The sequence below is a fragment of the Phlebotomus papatasi genome, chromosome 4 (assembly GCF_024763615.1).
Source record: "Phlebotomus papatasi isolate M1 chromosome 4, Ppap_2.1, whole genome shotgun sequence".
In the NCBI taxonomy this organism is placed as follows: domain Eukaryota; kingdom Metazoa; phylum Arthropoda; class Insecta; order Diptera; family Psychodidae; genus Phlebotomus; species Phlebotomus papatasi.
Window position 1 is genome coordinate 5997093 of NC_077225.1, and position 22500 is coordinate 6019592.

A 22500-nucleotide genomic window follows, 5' to 3' on the forward strand; every position below is an offset into this window, starting at 1 on the left:
ATATGCATCATGCTCTAGATGTGTGGAAATGACGTGAATTTGGTAGAAAAGTACTTTTCCTGACTTTTTGGACCATGCAGCATATGCATGATGCATATGCAGCATGCTCTAGATGTGTGGAAATGACGTGAATTAGGTAGAAAAGTACTTTTCCTGACTTTCTGGACCATGCAGCATGTGCATGATGCATATGAAGCATGCTCTAGATGTGTGGAAATGACATGAATTAGGTAGAAAAGTACTTTTCCTGACTCTTGGGACCATGCAGCATATGCATGATGCATATGCAGCATGCTCTAGATGTGTGGAAATGACGTGAATTAGGTAGAAAAGTACTTTTCCTGACTTTTTGGACCAAGCAGCATGTGCATGATGCATATGCAGCATGGTCTAGTTGTGTGGAAATGACGTGAATTAGGTAGAAAAGTACTTTTCCTGACTTTTTGGACCATGCAGCATATGCATGATGCAAATGCAGCATGGTCTAGTTGTGTGGAAATGACGTGAATTAGGTAGAAAAGTACTTTTCCTGACTTTTTGGACCATGCAGCATATGCATCATGCACATGCATGATGCATAAGCCGCATGAAAATTATGTATTTGTTGAATATATAGTATTTGTGACATTTTTGGTGAATGAAGCATATGCTGCATGCATATGCAGCATGGTCTATAAGGTGAGAAATGATAATAGGGGTGAATAGCAGGTATTTCCCTTGATTTTTGGAGCATGCAGCATATGCATGATGCATAAGTAGCATGAAAATGATGTATAAGTAAAATATATAGTGTTTCTGACATTTTTGGTGAATGAAGCATATGCATGATGCATATGCTGCATGCAAAAGCTACATGCAGCATATGCTGCATGCATATGCAGCATGGTCTATAAGGTGAGAAATGATGATAGGGGGGGTGAATAGAAGGTATTTGCCTTGATTTTTGGACCATGCAGCATATGCATCATGCATTTGCATGATGCATAAGTAGCATGAGAATGATGTATAAGTTGAATATATTGTATTTCTGACATTTTTGGTGAATGAAGCATATGCATGATGCATATGCTGCATGCAGCATATGCTGCATGCATAAGCTGCATGCATATGCAGCATGGTTTATAAGGTGAGAAATGATGATAGTGGGGTGAATAGAAGGTATTTTCTTTGATTTTTGGACCATGCAGCATATGCATGATGCATATGCTGCATGGTGCATATGTCAAAAGTTGCGCATATGCTTGATGGATCTTGTGTCCAAATTTGAAGAAAATCGGCCAAGTGGTTCAAAAGTTATGGGAGAAAATGTGGGAAATTGAACGCCATTTTGAATTGAGTGAAAAACCAAGATGGCGGCCGAAAATGGAAAAATCAAACAAATTCGCCTCATCTAGACAATATGACCTTTCATTTGATACCAAGGTTAAGTTGATCGGTTGAGTAGTTTGGTCTGGGGGATTCGGAAATGGGGGGTGGGTAGACCTGGGCATGGAAAACATGAACGCCATTTTGATTTGAGTGAAAAACCAAGATGGCGGCCGAAAATCGGAAAACCAAACAAATTCGCCTCATCTAGACAATATGACCTTTCATTTGACACCAAGGTCAAATCAATCGGTTGAGTAGTTTGGTCTGGGGGATTCGGAAATGGGGGGTGGCTACACCTAGGCATGGAAAACATGAACGCCATTTTGATTTGAGTGAAAAACCAAGATGGCGGCCGAAAATCGGAAAACCAAATAAATTCGCCTCATCTAGACAATATGACCTTTCATTTGACACCAAGGTCAAGTCAATCGGTTGAGTAGTTTGGTCTGGGGGATTCGGAAATGGTGGGGTGGGTACACCTGGGCATGGAAAACATGAAGGCCATTTTGAATTGAGTGAAAAACCAAGATGGCGGCCAAAAATCAAAAAATCAAACAAATTCGCCTCATCTAGACAATATGACCTTTCATTTGATACCAAGGTCAAGTCGATCGGTTGAGTAGTTTGGTGTGGGGCATTCGGAAATTACGCGTGGTTATTCCTCGGCATTTTGGTTAGCATAAGGGAGTCATAGTATACTCCCGCCGTTTACCCGCGCTTTCTTGAATTTCTTCACATTGACATTCAGAGCACTGGGCAGAAATCACATTGTGTCAACACCCGTTAGAGCCATCACAATGCTTTGTTTTAATTAGACAGTCGGATTCCCCTGGTCCGTGCCAGTTCTGAATTGATTGTTTGTTGATGGTCGTTGTAAATCTATATACAAAAATGTTGTTTTACCAACATTTTTTTTAGCGTATATAGCATAGCTTGAGTGTTCCGTACTTCGTGCTGGCCTAATCATATCTTTTCACCGTCCGTTAAGACAACTAATCAGATACTTCAGCCAACACATTTACTCATACTTCCCAAACAAGCCCGACACATCTCAATCTTCAGAGCCAATCCTTATCCCGAAGTTACGGATCTAATTTGCCGACTTCCCTTACCTACATTATTCTATCGACTAGAGACTCTTAACCTTGGAGACCTGCTGCGGATATTGGTACGGTCTATTGAGAATGTTTACGTGGCCCTACCATAGATTTTCAAGGTCCGAGGAATGACATACCCGACACAGCAATAAACGCCATGCTCTTCTAACTCATTTACCATATCTCTCTTCGAAAGACTTCCATGGTAATACAGTTATGAAACAGAAAAGATAACTCTTTCGGTATGCTTCGACGGCTTCTCTATGGTAGCTTCTGTTGCCAGGATGAGCTTTAAACCTATAGAATATAGATATTACTCTATATCTATAGGACCCACAATAAACGTATACTCAATAGGTTACGGAATTGGAACCGTATTCCCTTTCGCTCAAAAAATATAAACCAAAAATTTATATTTTTTTATATGTTCAGCTTTCGCCTAGAGCTTAGGACCGACTAACCCGTGATCAACCACTGTTCACACGGAACCCTTCTCCACTTCAGTCATCCAAGATCTCATTCGATTATTTGCTACTACCACCAAGATCTGTGCCAATGGCGGCTCCATGTGGACTTACGTCCAACACTTCAAAGCACACCATTGTACCCTCCTACTCATTACAATTTCATATTATATACAATTGCTCATATATAACATCTATTGTAACGGCTATGTATAGGCAGACGACTTGAGCGCCATCCATTTTAAGGGCTAGTTGTTTCGGCAGGTGAGTTGTTACACACTCCTTAGCGGTTTACAACTTCCATGTCCACCGTCCTGCTGTCTTAAACAACCAACACCTTTCATGGTATCTGACATGAGTCGTATTAACATTTGGGCGCCGTAACATAGCGTTTGGTTCATCCCACAGCGCCAGTTCTGCTTACCAAAAGTGGCCCACTAAGTACAACTTTTATCTTAACCTCAAAGTATGACTTCAATCAAGAAAGTCGAGGTCTTACCCATTTAAAGCTTGAGAATAGGTTTATGTTGTTTTTTTTTTATTTTTGTTGTTTCTGTATTTTTTTGTTGTTTCTGTAGTTTGTTTAAGTTGTTGTTGCTTTTGGGGTTTGCTGTTTGATTTTGTTTTGTAACTGTTGTTGTTTTTGTTGTAGTTAATTTTTTGTTGTGTTTGTTGTTTGTTTGTGTTGTTGTTGTTGTTTCTGGGGTTTGTTGTTTGTTTTTGTTGCTGTGTTTGTGGTTCGTTTTGTTTTGTGTGTTCGTTGTTGTTGATGTATTTTTTTTTGTTTTCGTTGTTATTTTTGTAGTTTTTTTTTTGTTGATGTTTTTTGTTGTTTGTTTTTGTTTGTGTTTTGTTGTTGGTTTTTTGTTGTTGTTTGTATTTGCTGTTGATTCAGTGGCTTGTTTTTGTTTTGCTTGCATCACTGGAATGCATAGTTTGGTGGGGCGCTTGTTTATTTTGGGTCGCTTGTTATTTTGTCGTGCTTACGTTGCGATCACTGGTTGTAATGTTTGCTCGGCGTTGGCTCCGGCTTCGGCTCCGGCTTCGGCTCCGGCTCCGGCTCCGGCTCCGGCTTCGGCTCCGGCTCCGGCTTCGCCTACGCCTACGCCTTCGCCTACGCCTACGCCTACGCCTACGCCTGCGCCTACGCCTGCGCCTTCGCCAAGCGCCTCGCAGTTTGGGTGTGCCAGAAAAGTGATTTGTGTTATTTTACCATATTATTTTTTAGTATTAATTAGTATTTAGGAAATATTTGCAATAGATATTATTCAATATTGAAGATTTGTTCAACTCTTTATGTATGTATTTGGTCGCCCTAGAAAGGGCGGTTTGTACCTCAGCCCAGCCTCTGGATAATCTCCTCTTATACGATGTTTCTCGTCTGCCTGTCATTATCTGCAATCCCCACTCGTCCATGAAAAGCAGCATTATCATCTACTTTGGTTTTGACTCAGCAAAGTTCTCTGCAAATATATGTAATTAAAGAAAAGGAAATTTTTGCAAGAAATATTATTCAATATTGAAGATTTTTTCAACTCTTTATGTATGTATTTGGTCGCCCTAAAAAGGGCGGTTTTTTTCGTCCTAAAAAGGACGATTTTTTTCGTCCTAAAAAGGACGTTTTTTTTCGTCCTAAAAAGGACGGTTTGTGCATCAGCCCAGCCTCTGGATAATCTCCTCATACACGATGTTTTTCGTCTGCCTGTCATTATCTGCAATCCCTAGTCGTCCATGAGAAATCACGACTTGAATGTCCTCCATGTGACGCACCCTGGACATAGCCACATACAAATGGCCGTGAGCAAAAACCGGAGATGGAAGATATAATCCCACACGTCTCAGCGTCTGTCCCTGACTCTTATTGATTGTCATGGCAAAGGCTCCAATGACTGGAAATTGCCTCCTTGTGAAGTTTACAGGGACATCATCGTTCTCCGTAGTTGTTATATCTATCCTTGGTAAATGGATTGTGACACCCTTCCTGATGCCGTTCAGTACAACACATTTTATCAGATGATTATGTGTTTGGAGAACGCGCAGTCGTGTTCCGTTGCAGAGACCCATTTTGCTGTCCAAATTCCGAATGAGCATAATGATAGATCCCTTCTTCAGCAGAAGCACCTGAGGCGCAAGTCCTGCAGGATTTTGAGCATCAAGGAATTCATCATTATATCTCATTCGGGCTTTGTCATCCTCATCAACGATCCTGTTACTGGCTCGGTAGCTTCGTCCTTCTCCTGGTAGTCGATCGTTAATCCTGTGATTAACTTGTTGGCAGGCATCTCGACGTGGACACAGGATGGCACAGTCGTCTGGTAAAATACGACTTTTTCCAAACACCTTCTGAATGAGATTGTTAATGGTGATCACACAATTATTGGAATCAAAGACATGAAGTCCCAACTCATTATTTGTGCGACCCTCACCAACATCATTCAGATGTGTTGCAAAAGCTTCCTGACCAATTGCAGCTCGTTGATTGTGATGCAGTTTCAGCGAACGAAACAGCGGCCAGCAAGCATTCTCCAAAACACACTTTTCCAAAATATGGCTCCTATCACCGTACTGAACGACAGGCAGGATCTGACGAAAATCACCACCCATCACCATTACCTGTAAATACAAATAGAGAGAAAAAAAAAATAATTTAGTTAAATTGTCCTTAAAAAAAAATCAAAAAAGAAAAGGAGAATTGTATGATATTACCTTTCCTCCGAAGGGGACTGTTGTGTGTTCCAATTCCTGCAGAAATTCATTGACTGCTGTCAATGCTCGTGATTCTGCCATGGAACATTCATCCCATAGAATAATGTCCGCCTCCTCGAGTTTCTGACCATCTGGAGAATTCACACGTACATTGCAAGTTGCTGTCTCAGTTAGATTGAGAGGCAACTTGAATGTAGAGTGAACTGTTCTTCCTGTAGGCAATAGCGATGCAGCAATTCCCGTCCAAGCAGTCACTATGCACTTAAATCCCTCAACTACACAATAGTAGTAGAGGGTTTCGTACAAAAATGTTTTTCCAGTTCCACCAGGACCATCGACGAAAAAGCACCTTGCTTCCTCGAAATTGACCTCATCTCTACGTTCCTGCAGTGAAGTGACAATAGTGTCGAATGCTGAACGTTGAGCCGAATTCAACATATTGCACCTCTCTGTCAGAAGACGTCGACATCGCTCTATGTCTTGGTGGCAGGCATCTTCGTGATGGTCCGAATAGAAATACCGATAATTCATCGGTACTTCTGGCATACCAGAATAGTACTGAATTCCTGAACCGCCATTTCCTACAATGATAGAATCCATATGAGCCAGTGCAAGGTACTCCGCTTCTTCTTCTCTCCGTCTCTGTCCCTCGAGCAAATCTCTAATGAGATTTTCCTTGAAACGTATCCATACTCCACCAGCTGTATCCGGCTGATTGTAGTAGAGAAGCATCGCAAAGAGAGAACGGCATTCGGCTGGGGGGATGTCCAAAGAGATTGCTTCTTCTATTGTGTTGGAGAATTCCTCATCTGATCTTCGAAGACCACGAACAATTGCAGCTTCCGCAAAAGTCTCAAACACTCTCCCGTTGACAGTTCGCAGATCTTGGTAGCTGGTACATCCAGGAACATGCAGCAGGAGGACACGTAAGCTATGCAGTTCCACGTTTCTTGGACTGACCGTATACATACGTCCAATCGCAACAAACCCTTTAAATATATAAATATATATAAGAATTAATAAGAAAATTAATAAAATATAAATATATTGTAGAAATTATAAATTCATACCTTTCCTGTGAGCTTTCTCTCTCTTTTGCCATCTCCTTGGGGCGTCGGTCTTCCACAAAAACATTTTGCAATATTGAGGATAAGTCAAATGCAATCCATGTTCTCGATAGATTTTTGTTTTCATCCTCCTGCTGGTGGTCCCTTCTAACTTCCGATCAGCAATCACCTTCATCTCCGCATTTGATTGAAAATACGCCGACAATGTTGACTGTGGTTGAGCCACCTGGCGCAAATCAGCCCCTTCATGAAAATATACCCTATCTTCACCCTCTAGATGGACTGATAGGCGAACAATAGTATGAGAATGCTGATACATTTCATACTTTGCCAAATGCCAAGCAGCCTCTGGAGAGCTAAGAAATCGGCAATTTTCATAAATTTGAACCTCATTGCTTAAGTCCAAGCGCACATTAGCCGCACAGACACCTATAAAAGAGAGTAGAAAAAGAAAAAAGAAAGAGTTAATAAATAAAAAACATAAATATCTTATATAAATATCATATAGTATAATAAAAACTTGAAAAGAACATACCCTTAAATATGTACTTGAACATGTATTTTACCACATCAACCATTGTACAATGCTCAACATTGATGTGGCAATTGTACACTTCAAGCAGGTATCTGTTGTGCGGCACCACCCATCTATTATCCAACCGACGTCCATCACGCATCATGGAGGCGCCATTGTCCCGACGTCGATAGATGGGATAACCATTCGTCCGAAATGTGGTGGCTTCATGGAATTCCTTGGGGAATTTCTTGGAGCAACGCCCATCCCGCCAACATCTGTCTGAAGGAAGATCAGCTCCACATGGTCCATGCATCATGTGACGCTTCACCAATTTTGCATATTCCTTATCCGCTCTTGAAGACGTGTCATTGACAATCGGAATTTCGGCCCTGATGCAGTCATCTACCTGTTGTGGTGTGAAGAGCTTATCCCGTTGCACCAGAGCAATCAAGAAGTGGGCATGAGGAAGTCCACGTTTTTGAAATTCGATACTATAAGTATAGTATCGAATTTCGCCAAAGATTTTCCGATCTACAATTTGATCGATGAAATCTTTCAGCTTTATGTGAAAAACTCTGCATGCCAAAACAACTTGATCCTCAGGATTCATATGCGGCTGAATGTTGTTTACTATCTCAGGCCACGAAGGATTGCATGACATTGTGATGAAGAGGTCAGGCTTTCCCAATTCTGCCATCATCGCCATGGCGTCAACATAGCGCTGATGCATATTCCGTGGACTTCCAGGAAATGCCGATGGCAATACAACACGCACTCCTGGCTGTCCAATGTCAACCTCCTCCATCTCCAATGGTGCTCCATCCTCCCTTACCAGCTCCATCAGTGGATTCCCAAAATCCTGATTGTTACCTACAATTGCACAAAAAAAAAAAACAATTAATAAATCCATATAAAAAAAATAAATATTAATTCTCACCTTCGACAGGCTCCTCCATAATTATTTCATCTTCCGCCTCAACAGCCTCATTGGGGTGACCATCATCAGCACCTGGAAGTTCCCTCCGCAGAACTGCCCGAAGTACAGCATTGTTGCGCTTCACATATGCCAACTTCATCTGCTCCATCCGATGAGCCCAATCACAAATAAGCTGCTGAAGAAGCCTACCGAAGTTCAGTAACGGTGCTCCTCCTCTCTCTCCACGCCGCTCCATGAGGTGGTACATGCAGTACTCTCTGAATGTCACCGATCTGTTAGATTCACTCAAAGACGGCATTTTGGGATGCCATCCCATAGTGCCACGGGGTCTAATAAGTGGATAACAGAGAGGATCCACTGAAGCCGACCAATTTGGGATGATGCGGTAATCACTTGTATTGGCATCAATACTTTTTGGTCTTACCACAACACCCTGTATTGGTAGAGGCTCTCCTTCATGAGCAGCATATACCACCGCAATTTCTGCACCAGTTATTTCCGCTCCATGTGTACCCCTATTTTGCTGTGGACAATGGAAAAGAAATAGCTGAGCATTTGGATTCTCAGACTCACCATCTACACCTGCTCCTGCCGCTGCTCTCCTTTGCTCCTCCTCAACCTCATGCAGTCGCTGAAACTCCCGGGCACATGGATTATTTTCCCTCATCCTCCTGTCCAGCTCCCGAAGTATATCCTGATCCAATTGCGCCCCATAAGGTGCATTCATGCGGTAATTATTGGCCGCAATTGGATCCAAATAATACAACTGGCCAAATGCAGGAACATCGTTGCCTTCTGGACGTGGATAGGAAATCCTATGATAAGCCACTCCATACATCCAGAAAACAGGTGGTCCTTGTGGACTTGGAGCATGTGGATGAGTTGTTGAATCATTGAATGACACTGATGCAAAACTCAACGCTGTGTTGTAAATCCGAATCCTGTACCGAAAATGCTTAGCCTCCGGATTATCCACATCTGTCAGCATGCTCTGGATGTAGCTGTCCTGAGGAATAGCATCCAACTTTACAGCTCCACCCATGCAACAAATGGGAAACGTCCCAGGTTGAACACTTTCACCCTTCATCTGCTCGTCCATGAAGTTGAGGCTTCCACAATGACGACACTCTACTCGATCCCCCGCTGAGTGTGATGTTCCTGGACAATTATACTGCAATGCCCTACCACGTTTCCTCAATTTCTCCCGCTCCGCCTTCTCTCGCAGCTTGTACTGCTTCTCCCGGCCATATCGTAAAGCTGCTTCCCTTCTCGTCTCTCCTACTCTCGGCCGTGGACCATATATGATATGGCCCCCAGCAAGTGGAAGTTTCCATCCTTTATCTGGATACGCTACTGGAGGTCGCCCCTTTCGCCCAGGAACACGTTCTGCCAACGGAAGTACATCCGGCATCGTTTTCACTGATGATGATTCATCACTCAGAGAAGACGATGGTACACTTGCTACACGACGCATCGGACTTGGTTGAGAATCCGAAGATGACTCACGATGACGACGAATAGCCGGTGAAATGTACGGTCGATGTGGCAATCCATCGGAACGCCCAGGTTGTGGAGATACCATTACTGCAACAGGTGCCCGAGAAGGACCAGCAATCGGAGATGCTTCTCCTTCCCGTTGCACCACAGCAGCTCGTCTGCGTGGTGGAGTCCTGAATTCTTCCATTCCTGGCTGCGTCACGAAAGTACTGAAACCAAAAAGAAAGAAAAAACTTTTAGGAAGGTTGCCAAAATCAAGACAAATTTTTCATGGGCTCAGTTGAAGAAATTAAGAGATAAAAGAAAAAAGGGAAAACTCAAGTACTTTGCCAAAAATTGGTCAAAATTCTTTTGCTGGCCTTTCTACTGGTTAAGCCGGTTATCCCGGGCCCAATAGAAGACATAAAAATACAAAAAAAACTCAAGAACTTTGCCAAAAATTGGTCAAAATTCCTTTGCTGGCCTTTCTACTGGTTAAGCCGGTTATCCCAGGCCCAGTAGAAGACTAAGATTTGATTTAAACTCTTGTCAAGATTTGACTAAAACTCTTGCTAAAACTAAAATGGAACGAAAATTATACCTTTCATGCTCCAAAGTCCTGCGAGACGTAGGAACCTCCAGAACAGGAACATCCAGAACGGGTACACCAACATTAACCGGTAGGCCTTCCTGGGTGAACTCCTGCGAAGATCCCTGACTTTTCCGCTGCTTATCCCTCCGACGCTCTTTAACCCCAGTAAGGGTACGCTTCGGTCGACGCTTAGCACTGAAACCAAAAAAAAGAAAAAACTTTTAGGAAGGTTGCCAAAATCAAGACAAATTTTTCATGGGCTCTCAGTTGAAGAAATTAAAAGATAAAAGAAAAAAGGAAAACTCAAGTACTTTGCCAAAAATTGGTCAAAATTCTTTTGCTGGCCTTTCTACTGGTTAAGCCGGTTATCCCGGGCCCAATAGAAGACATACAAATGCAAAAAAAAGTCAAGAACTTTGCCAAAAATTGGTCAAAATTCCTTTGCTGGCCTTTCTACTGGTTAAGCCGGTTATCCCGGGCCCAGTAGAAGACTAAGATTTGTTTAAACTCTTGTCAAGATTTGACTTAAACTCTTGTTAAGATTCAACTTAAACTCTTGTTAAAACTAAAATGGAACGAAAATTATACCTTTCATGCTCCAAACTCCTGTGAGACGTAGGAACCTCCACAACAGGAACATCCAGAACGGGTGCACCAACATTAACCGTTTGGTCTTCCTGGGTGAACTCCTGCGAAGATCCCTGGCTTCTCCGCTCCTTCATCCTCCGACGCTCTTTATCCCCAGTAAGGGAACGCTTCAGTGTTTTTTCAGTCCATGCGGTAGAGCAAATGGGTGTAAATTAGTGGTGGCGTCATTTTCCTGTAGACTCTGAGTGTTTCTTCAGTGCACGCAGTAGAGCACATGGGTGTAAATTAGTGGTGGCGTCATTTTCCTGTGGACTCTGAGTGTTTCTTCAGTCCACGCGGTAGAGCACATGGATGTAAATTAGTGGTGGCGTCATTTTCCTGCGGACTCTGAGTGTTTATTCAGTGCACGCGGTAGAGCAAATGGGTGTAAATTAGTGGTGGCGTCATTTTCCTGTGGACTCTGAGTGTTTCTTCAGTCCATGTGGTAGAGCAAATGGGTGTAAATTAGTGGTGGCGTCATTTTCCTGTAGACTCTGAGTGTTTCTTCAGTGCACGCAGTAGAGCACATGGGTGTAAATTAGTGGTGGCGTCATTTTCCTGTGGACTCTGAGTGTTTCTTCAGTCCACGCGGTAGAGCACATGGATGTAAATTAGTGGTGGCGTCATTTTCCTGTGGACTTTGAGTGTTTCTTCAGTGCACGCGGTAGAGCAAATGGGTGTAAATTAGTGGTGGCGTGATTTCCCTGTGGACTCTGAGTGTTTCTTCAGTCCACGTGGTAGAGCACATGGATGTAAATTAGTGGTGGCGTCATTTTCCTGTGGACTTCGAGTGTTTTTTCAGTCCATGCGGTAGAGCAAATGGGTGTAAATTAGTGGTGGCGTCATTTTCCTGTGGACTCTGAGTGTTTCTTCAGTCCATGTGGTAGAGCACATGGATGTAAATTAGTGGTGGCGTCATTTTCCTGTGGACTCTGAGTGTTTCTTCAGTCCACGCGGTAGAGCACATGGATGTAAATTAGTGGTGGCGTCATTTTCCTGTGGACTCTGAGTGTTTCTTCAGTCCACGCGGTAGAGCACATGGATGTAAATTAGTGGTGGCGTCATTTTCCTGTGGACTTTGAGTGTTTCTTCAGTGCACGCGGTAGAGCAAATGGGTGTAAATTAGTGGTGGCGTGATTTCCCTGTGGACTCTGAGTGTTTCTTCAGTCCACGTGGTAGAGCACATGGATGTAAATTAGTGGTGGCGTCATTTTCCTGTGGACTCTGAGTGTTTCTTCAGTCCATGTGGTAGAGCACATGGATGTAAATTAGTGGTGGCGTCATTTTCCTGTGGACTCTGAGTGTTTCTTCAGTCCACGCGGTAGAGCACATGGATGTAAATTAGTGGTGGCGTCATTTTCCTGTGGACTTTGAGTGTTTCTTCAGTGCACGCGGTAGAGCAAATGGGTGTAAATTAGTGGTGGCGTGATTTCCCTGTGGACTCTGAGTGTTTCTTCAGTCCACGTGGTAGAGCACATGGATGTAAATTAGTGGTGGCGTCATTTTCCTGTGGACTTCGAGTGTTTTTTCAGTCCATGCGGTAGAGCAAATGGGTGTAAATTAGTGGTGGCGTCATTTTCCTGTGGACTCTGAGTGTTTCTTCAGTCCATGTGGTAGAGCACATGGATGTAAATTAGTGGTGGCGTCATTTTCCTGTGGACTCTGAGTGTTTCTTCAGTCCACGCGGTAGAGCACATGGATGTAAATTAGTGGTGGCGTCATTTTCCTGTGGACTTTGAGTGTTTCTTCAGTGCACGCGGTAGAGCAAATGGGTGTAAATTAGTGGTGGCGTGATTTTCCTGTGGACTCTGAGTGTTTCTTCAGTCCACGTGGTAGAGCACATGGATGTAAATTAGTGGTGGCGTCATTTTCCTGTGGACTTCGAGTGTTTTTTCAGTCCATGCGGTAGAGCAAATGGGTGTAAATTAGTGGTGGCGTCATTTTCCTGTGGACTCTGAGTGTTTATTCAGTGCACGCGGTAGAGCACATGGATGTAAATTAGTGGTGGCGTCACTTTCCTGTGGACTTTGAGTGTTTCTTCAGTGCACGCGGTAGAGCACATGGATGTAAATTAGTGGTGGCGTCATTTTCCTGTGGACTTCGAGTGTTTTTTCAGTCCATGCGGTAAAGCAAATGGGTGTAAATTAGTGGTGGCGTCACTTTCCTTTGTACTTTGAGTGTTTCTTCAGTGCACGCGGTAGAGCACATGGGTGTAAATTAGTGGTAGCGTCATTTTCCTACGGACTCTGAGTGTTTATTCAGTGCACGCGGTAGAGCAAATGGGTGTAAATTAGTGGTGGCGTCATTTTCCTGTGGACTCTGAGTGTTTCTTCAGTCCATGTGGTAGAGCACATGGATGTAAATTAGTGGTGGCGTCATTTTCCTGTGGACTCTGAGTGTTTATTCAGTGCACGCGGTAGAGCACATGGATGTAAATTAGTGGTGGCGTCACTTTCCTTTGTACTTTGAGTGTTTCTTCAGTGCACGCGGTAGAGCACATGGGTGTAAATTAGTGGTGGCGTGATTTCCCTGTGGACTCTGAGTGTTCCTTCAGTCCACGTGGTAGAGCACATGGATGTAAATTAGTGGTGGCGTCATTTTCCTGTGGACTCTGAGTGTTTCTTCAGTCCACGCGGTAGAGCACATGGGTGTAAATTAGTGGTGGCGTCATTTTCCTGTGGACTCTGAGTGTTTATTCAGTGCACGCGGTAGAGCACATGGATGTAAATTAGTGGTGGCGTCATTTCCCTGTGGACTCTGAGTGTTTCTTCAGTCCATGTGGTAGAGCACATGGATGTAAATTAGTGGTGGCGTCATTTTCCTGTGGACTTTGAGTGTTTTTTCAGTCCACGCGGTAGAGCACATAGATGTAAATTAGAGGTGGCGTCATTTTCCTGTGCACTTTGAGTGTTTCTTCAGTCCACGTGGTAGAGCACATGGATATAAATTAGTGGTGGCGTCATTTCCCTGTGGACTCTGAGTGTTTCTTCAGTCCACGTGGTAGAGCACATGGATATAAATTAGTGATGGCGTCATTTTCCTGTGGACTCTTAGTGTTTATTCAGTGCACGCGGTAGAGCGCATGGATGTAAATTAGAGGTGGCGTCATTTTCCTGTGCACTTTGAGTGTTTCTTCAGTCCACGTGGTAGAGCACATGGATATAAATTAGTGGTGGCGTCATTTCCCTGTGGACTTTGAGTGTTTCTTCAGTCCACGCGGTAGAGCACATGGATGTAAATTAGTGGTGGAGTAATTTCCCTGTGAACTCTGAGTGTTTCTTCAGTGCACGCGGTAGAACACATGGGTGTAAATTAGAGGTGGCGTCATTTTCCTGTGGACTCAGTGTTTCTTCAGTCCACGCGGTAGAGCACATGGATGTAAATTAGTGGTGGCGTCATTTTCCTGTGAACTCTGAGTGTTTATTCAGTGCACGCGGTAGAGCACATGGATGTAAATTAGTGGTAGCGTCATTTTCCTGTGGACTTTGAGTGTTTCTTCAGTGCACGCGGTAGAGCACATGGGTGTAAATTACTGGTGGCGTGATTTCCCTGCGGACTCTGAGTGTTTCTTCAGTCCACGTGGTAAAGCACATGGATGTAAATTAGTGGTGGAGTCATTTCCCTGTGAACTCTGAGTGTTTCTTCAGTGCACGCGGTAGAGCACATGGATGTAAATTAGTGGTGGCGTAATTTCCCTGAAAATCTCTTTACTGTGACTAATTAGAGTTCAACAGGATATTCTTTTCCCGCTAATGTTTCCAAGCCTGTTCCCTTGGCTGTGGTTTCGCTAGATAGTAGATAAGGACAGTAGGGATCTCGTTAATCCATTCATGTTCGTCACTAATAAGATAACGATGCATTTGGCTACCATAAGGGAGTCATAGTATATACTCCCGCCGTTTACCCGCGCTTTCTTGAATTTCTTCACATTGACATTCAGAACACTGGGTAGAAATCACATTGTTTCAACATCCGTTAGAGCCATAACAATGCTTTGTTTTAATTAGACAGTCGGATTCCCCTGGTCCATGCCAGTTCTGAATTGATTGTTTGTTGAAGGTAATTAAAAATCTCTTTATTGTGCCTAATTAGAGTTCAACAGGATATTCTTTTCCCGCTAATGTTTCCAAGCCTGTTCCCTTGGCTGTGGTTTCGCTAGATAGTAGATAAGGACAGTAGGGATCTCGTTAATCCATTCATGTTCGTCACTAATAAGATAACGATGCATTTGGCTACCATAAGGGAGTCATAGTATATACTCCCGCCGTTTACCCGCGCTTTCTTGAATTTCTTCACATTGACATTCAGAACACTGGGTAGAAATCACATTGTTTCAACATCCGTTAGAGCCATAACAATGCTTTGTTTTAATTAGACAGTCGGATTCCCCTGGTCCATGCCAGTTCTGAATTGATTGTTTGTTGAAGGTCATTAAAAATCTCTTTATTGTGCCTAATTAGAGTTCAACTGGGTATTCTTTCCCCGCTAATGATTCCAAGCCCGTTCCCTTGGCTGTGGTTTCGCTAGATAGTAGATAGGGACAGTTGGAATCTCGTTAATCCATTCATGCGCGTCACTAATTAGATGACAATGGATTTTGCTATTGAGAGAGTCATAGTTACTCCCGCCGTTTACCCGCGCTTTCTTGAATTTCTTCATATTGACATTCAGAGCACTGGACAGAATCACATTGTTTCAACACCCGTTAGAGCCATCACAATGCTTTGTTTTAATTAGACAGTCGGATTCCCCTGGTCCGTGCCAGTTCTGCATTGATTGTTTGTTAATAGCCGTTGTAAATCTAGGCCTATAAGAACGAATATTTTACGAATGTGTGTTAATACCTACGGGTATATATTGGCTTAATGTCTCATATTGGAATATATGGTATGTGGTATATGGCATAATAGTACCTTGGGTACTAATTGTAGTTGTTTTTGTTGTTTTTATTTTTGTTTTTGTTTCTTGTGGTTGTTTAATACATTAAATTAAATTAAAGCAATAATACATTAAAACACAGAGAATTTCCCTTTGCCTCTGCAAGCGAAAGCAATAATATTTTAAAACACAGAGAATTTCCCTTTGCCTCTGCAAGCGAAAGCAATAATATTTTAAAACACAGAGAATTTCCCTTTGCCTCTGCAAGCTAAAGCAATAATATCTTAAAACACAGAGAATTTCCCTTTACCTCTGCAAGCGAAAGCAATAATATCTTAAAACACAGAGAATTTCCCTTTGCCTCTGCAAGCTAAAGCAATAATATCTTAAAACACAGAGAATTTCCCTTTGCCTCTGCAAGCGAAAGCAATAATACATTAAAACACAGAGAATTTCCCTTTGCCTCTGGAAGCGAGACTAATAATTTATCAAAAAAGACAATTTCCCTTTGCCTCTGCAAGCGAGAGTATTATTACGAATGTATTACGAATATGTGTTAATACCTACGGGTATATATTGGCATAATGGTATGTTGTAAAAATTGGTATGTGGTGCATGGCATAATAGTACCTTGGGTACTAATTGTAGTTGTTTTTGTGGTTAGTTTTTGTTGTTTATATTTTTGTTTTTGTCTTGCGTCTGTGGGGCACTTGATTTTTTGGGACGCTTGTATTTTTTGTTGTGCTTACGTTGCGATCACTGGTTGTAATGTTTGCTCGGCGTTGGCTCCGGCTTCGGCTCCGGCTTCGGCTCCGGCTCCGGCTCCGGCTCCGGCTTCGGCTGCGCCTACGCCTACGCCTACGCCTACGCCTTCGCCTACGCCTACGCCTACGCCTACGCCAAGCGCCTCGCAGTTTGGGTTTGTGGGCAGTGCTGGTTGTTTTGCACTTACTTATTTAGCAAATAACATCCATTTTCTTGATTTTTGAGGCATGCAGCATATGCATCATGCATATGCTGCATGCATAAGCTGCATGCAGCATATGCATGCAGCATATGCCGCATGCAGCATATGCATGATGCATATGCAGCATGGTCTATAAGGTGAGAAATGATAATAGGGGTGAATAGAAGGTATTTCCCTTGATTTTTGGAGCATGCAGCATATGCATGATGCATAAGTAGCATAAGAATGATGTATAAGTTGAATATATAGTATTTCTGACATTTTTGGTGAATGAAGCATATGCTGCATATGCATGCAGCATATGCTGCATATGCATGCAGCATATGCTGCATGCATATGCAGCATGGTCTATAAGGTGAGAAATGATAATAGGGGTGAATAGAAAGTATTTCCCTTGATTTTTGGAGCATGCACCATATGCATGATGCATAAGTAGCATGAAAATGATGTATAAGTAAAATATATAGTGTTTCTGACATTTTTGGTGAATGAAGCATATGCATGATGCATATGCTGCATGCAAAAGCTGCATGCAGCATATGCTGCATGCATATGCAGCATGGTCTATAAGGTGAGAAATGATGATAGGGGGGGTGAATAGAAGGTATTTGCCTTGATTTTTGGACCATACAGCATATGCATCATGCATTTGCATGATGCATGAGTAGCATGAGAATGATGTATAAGTTGAATATATTGTATTTCTGACATTTTTGGTGAATGAAGCATATGCATGATGCATATGCTGCATGCAGCATATGCTGCATGCATAAGCTGCATGCAGCATATGCTGCATGCATATGCAGCATGGTTTATAAGGTGAGAAATGATGATAGTGGGGTGAATAGAAGGTATTTTCTTTGATTTTTGGACCATGCAGCATATGCATGATGCATATGCTGCATGCTCTAGATGTGTGGAAATGACGTGAATTAGGTAGAAAAGTACTTTTCCTGACTTTCTGGACCATGCAGCATGTGCATGATGCATATGAAGCATGCTCTAGATGTGTGAAAATGACGTGAATTAGGTAGAAAAGTACTTTTCCTGACTCTTGGGACCATGCAGCATATGCATGATGCATATGCAGCATGCTCTAGATGTGTGGAAATGACGTGAATTAGGTAGAAAAGTACTTTTCCTGACTTTTTGGACCAAGCAGCATATGCATGATGCATATGCAGCATGGTCTAGTTGTGTGGAAATGACGTGAATTAGGTAGAAAAGTACTTTTCCTGACTTTTTGGACCATGCAGCATATGCGTGATGCATATGCATCATGCTCTAGTTGTGTGGAAATGACGTGAATTAGGTAGAAAAGTACTTTTCCTGACTTTTTGGACCATGCAGCATATGCATCATGCACATGCATGATGCATAAGCCGCATGAAAATTATGTATTTGTTGAATATATAGTATTTCTGACATTTTTGGTGAATGAAGCATATGCTGCATATGCATGCAGCATATGCTGCATGCATATGCAGCATGGTCTATAAGGTTAGAAATGATAATAGGGGTGAATAGAAGGTATTTCCCTTGATTTTTGGAGCATGCAGCATATGCATGATGCATAAGTAGCATGAAAATGATGTATAAGTAAAATATATAGTGTTTCTGACATTTTTGGTGAATGAAGCATATGCATGATGCATATGCTGCATGCAAAAGCTGCATGCAGCATATGCTGCATGCATATGCAGCATGGTCTATAAGGTGAGAAATGATGATAGAGGGGGTGAATAGAAGGTATTTGCCTTGATTTTTGGACCATGCAGCATATGCATCATGCATTTGCATGATGCATAAGTAGCATGAGAATGATGTATAAGTTGAATATATTGTATTTCTGACATTTTTGGTGAATGAAGCATATGCATGATGCATATGCTGCATGCATAAGCTGCATGCAGCATATGCTGCATGCATATGCAGCATGGTTTATAAGGTGAGAAATGATGATAGTGGGGTGAATAGAAGGTATTTTCTTTGATTTTTGGACCATGCAGCATATGCATGATGCATATGCTGCATGGTGCATATGTCAAAAGTTGCGCATATGCTTGATGGATCTTGTGTCCAAATTTGAAGAAAATCGGCCAAGTGGTTCAAAAGTTATGGGAGAAAATGTGGGAAATTGAACGCCATTTTGAATTGAGTGAAAAACCAAGATGGCGGCCGAAAATGGAAAAACCAAACAAATTCGCCTCATCTAGACAATATGACCTTTCATTTGATACCAAGATTAAGTTGATCGGTTGAGTAGTTTGGTCTGGGGGATTCGGAAATGGGGGGTGGGTAGACCTGGGCATGAAAACATGAACGCCATTTTGATTTGAGTGAAAAACCAAGATGGCGGCCGAAAATCGGAAAACCAAACAAATTCGCCTCATCTAGACAATATGACCTTTCATTTGACACCAAGGTCAAGTCAATCGGTTGAGTAGTTTGGTCTGGGGGATTCGGAAATGGGTTTGGCTACCATAAGAGAGTCATAGTTACTCCCGCCGTTTACCCGCGCTTTCTTGAATTTCTTCACATTGACATTCAGAGCACTGGGCAGAAATCACATTGTGTCAACACCCGTTAGAGCCATCACAATGCTTTGTTTTAATTAGACAGTCGGATTCCCCTGGTCCGTGCCAGTTCTGAATTGATTGTTTGTTGATGGTCGTTGTAAATCTATATACAAAAATGTTGTTTTACCAACATTTTTTTTAGCGTATATAGCATAGCTTGAGTGTTCCGTACTTCGTGCTGGCCTAATCATATCTTTTCACCGTCCGTTAAGACAACTAATCAGATACTTCAGCCAACACATTTACTCATACTTCCCAAACAAGCCCGACACATCTCAATCTTCAGAGCCAATCCTTATCCCGAAGTTACGGATCTAATTTGCCGACTTCCCTTACCTACATTATTCTATCGACTAGAGACTCTTAACCTTGGAGACCTGCTGCGGATATTGGTACGGTCTATTGAGAATGTTTACGTGGCCCTACCATAGATTTTCAAGGTCCGAGGAATGACATACCCGACACAGCAATAAACGCCATGCTCTTCTAACTCATTTACCATATCTCTCTTCGAAAGACTTCCATGGTAATACAGTTATGAAACAGAAAAGATAACTCTTTCGGTATGCTTCGACGGCTTCTCTATGGTAGCTTCTGTTGCCAGGATGAGCTTTAAACCTATAGAATATAGATATTACTCTATATCTATAGGACCCACAATAAACGTATACTCAATAGGTTACGGAATTGGAACCGTATTCCCTTTCGCTCAAAAAATATAAACCAAAAATTTATATTTTTTTATATGTTCAGCTTTCGCCTAGAGCTTAGGACCGACTAACCCGTGATCAACCACTGTTCACACGGAACCCTTCTCCACTTCAGTCATCCAAGATCTCATTCGATTATTTGCTACTACCACCAAGATCTGTGCCAATGGCGGCTCCATGTGGACTTACGTCCAACACTTCAAAGCACACCATTGTACCCTCCTACTCATTACAATTTCATATTATATACAATTGCTCATATATAACATCTATTGTAACGGCTATGTATAGGCAGACGACTTGAGCGCCATCCATTTTAAGGGCTAGTTGTTTCGGCAGGTGAGTTGTTACACACTCCTTAGCGGTTTACAACTTCCATGTCCACCGTCCTGCTGTCTTAAACAACCAACACCTTTCATGGTATCTGACATGAGTCGTATTAACATTTGGGCGCCGTAACATAGCGTTTGGTTCATCCCACAGCGCCAGTTCTGCTTACCAAAAGTGGCCCACTAAGTACAACTTTTATCTTAACCTCAAAGTATGACTTCAATCAAGAAAGTCGAGGTCTTACCCATTTAAAGTTTGAGAATAGGTTGAGGTCGTTTCGTCCCCAATAGCCTCTAATCATTCGCTTTACCGGATAAGATTACTCTTATATAATGTGCACCAGCTATCCTGAGGGAAACTTCGGAGGGAACCAGCTACTAGATGGTTCGATTGGTCTTTCGCCCCTATACCCAATTCTGACAATCGATTTGCACGTCAGAACTGCTTCGGTCCTCCATCAGGGTTTCCCCTGACTTCAACCTGATCAGGCATAGTTCACCATCTTTCGGGTCCTACCATGTATGCTCAAGGTACGATTTCATAAAATTTTGCAATTTTAATTATAAATCGCCCCGGGATGGAAATTTATCCATATATGTAATATATAATGGATAAATATAATCCCATTAACAGTCACGTTAATTTCGCTCTTGGGTTTTATTTCAAAATACTCTATTGTCTAACAAAAGTTTGACAATAAATCCCAATAACTTGCATACATGCTAGACTCCTTGGTCCGTGTTTCAAGACGGGCCCCGAAGGTATCTAAATCTTTGAGTGCACTGCCAATCAAATACATATAAATTATATATAATTACATATGCATGTTATATGATTGTTTTAAATCCGTCAGTCGAATACTATCAGAATTCTATTATGGATTTATCAAAATAACACATAATGATATTTATGATAAACAACCCATTACGAATTCTAGAGATAGACTCAAATATAGCAAAAAAGCATATATTTAATCTAACGGATTGCAGTGTCCTACTAGATGAAAAGTGCATACTAAACGATTAAGTTTAATATTGAATTTCATCCATCGGATAGATTAGATTCAACGGGCTTAACCCCTATACGGTTTCACGTACTCTTTAACTCTCTATTCAGAGTTCTTTTCAACTTTCCCTCACGGTACTTGTTCTCTATCGGTCTCGTGGTTATATTTAGCCTTAGATGGAGTTTACCACCCACTTTGTGCTGCACTATCAAGCAACACGACTCTTAGGAGAAAACGTTCGCAAATTGCAGATAGTAATTGCTACGGGCCTGGCACCCTCTATGGGATAAAGTGGCCCCATTCAAGATGGACTTGAATCTACTATCTATATGCAATAAGCTAATGAACTCTCCATACACTGCATCCCCAATTAACAAAAATTGCTAATTGGGCTTAGTGCTGGGCTAATCCCGTTTCGCTCGCCGCTACTAAGGGAATCCTCGTTAGTTTCTTTTCCTCCCCTTATTAATATGCTTAAATTCAGGGGGTAGTCACGTATGAGTTGAGATCGCAATAATATTAAATTATTGTAGCACATTATTATATTGAATAATCCCATTTTATTAAAAGTTTTTTAATATAATAAGTTTTTCTGTATAACAATATGTCTTTAAGATAAATTATCCAATGACTATGATATACCCCTTATATATATATTTCAACTTTTAATATTATACATTGGGTACATTCAAATGTGCTTTAAAAAATAAATATATTAAGAGCATGAAATATAATTTCATAGCTCCAATGTTTTATACAAATGTATAAAAACAATTTCAATTGCTTAATATTTACGACACTCAACCATACGTGGTCCATGCAGTTTAAACAAAAATTTAAACTTTTGCATGGACCGCAATATGCGTTCAAAATGTCGATGTTCATGTGTCCTGCAGTTCACACGATTTCACACAGTTAGCTGCGTTCTTCATCGACCCACGAGCCAAGTGATCCCCCGTATAGGGTTTTTCTCTTTTATTAATCTTTTGATCTTTTTTTTTCCAAAAGAAAAAAATATTCAAAGGATTTTTTTTGTTTGTTTTACAATAGGCCAGTATATGTACATTTTCCTTACATATACCATAATTGGGGGTGTATTTAACATGCCAATATAGAATTTAAAACGATGAAATATTAAAATTATCTCATATATGTTTAAATTCCATACACATGGATACA

General features: G+C 41.8%; 3 protein-coding genes and 1 non-coding gene across 4 annotated transcripts; all 4 read right to left on the bottom strand.

Moving 5' to 3' along the window:
• Positions 1-4561: 4561 nt before the first annotated feature.
• LOC129808482 (uncharacterized) lies at positions 4562-7021 on the bottom strand. The gene is made up of 3 exons (XM_055858261.1): positions 6706-7021; positions 5636-6624; positions 4562-5542 (listed from the first exon to the last, which is right to left on the bottom strand). Exons 1-3 carry the CDS (start codon positions 7019-7021, stop codon positions 4583-4585), a joined length of 2265 nt encoding a protein of 754 aa, XP_055714236.1. The 3' UTR covers positions 4562-4582.
• Positions 7022-7115: 94 nt separating this feature from the next.
• Positions 7116-8060, bottom strand: LOC129808622 (uncharacterized). The gene is made up of 2 exons (XM_055858409.1): positions 7252-8060; positions 7116-7131 (listed from the first exon to the last, which is right to left on the bottom strand). The coding sequence occupies exons 1-2, from the start codon at positions 8058-8060 to the stop codon at positions 7116-7118; spliced, it is 825 nt and encodes a 274-aa protein (XP_055714384.1).
• Positions 8061-8145: 85 nt separating this feature from the next.
• On the bottom strand, positions 8146-10980 carry LOC129808483 (uncharacterized). The gene is made up of 2 exons (XM_055858262.1): positions 10234-10980; positions 8146-9862 (listed from the first exon to the last, which is right to left on the bottom strand). The coding sequence occupies exon 2, from the start codon at positions 9838-9840 to the stop codon at positions 8146-8148; it is 1695 nt and encodes a 564-aa protein (XP_055714237.1). The 5' UTR covers positions 9841-9862; positions 10234-10980.
• Positions 10981-22115: 11135 nt separating this feature from the next.
• On the bottom strand, positions 22116-22288 carry LOC129808651 (5.8S ribosomal RNA). Its single transcript, XR_008752446.1, has one exon. It is a non-coding gene; the product is annotated as a 5.8S ribosomal RNA (ribosomal RNA).
• Between the last annotated feature and the right edge of the window lie 212 nt (positions 22289-22500).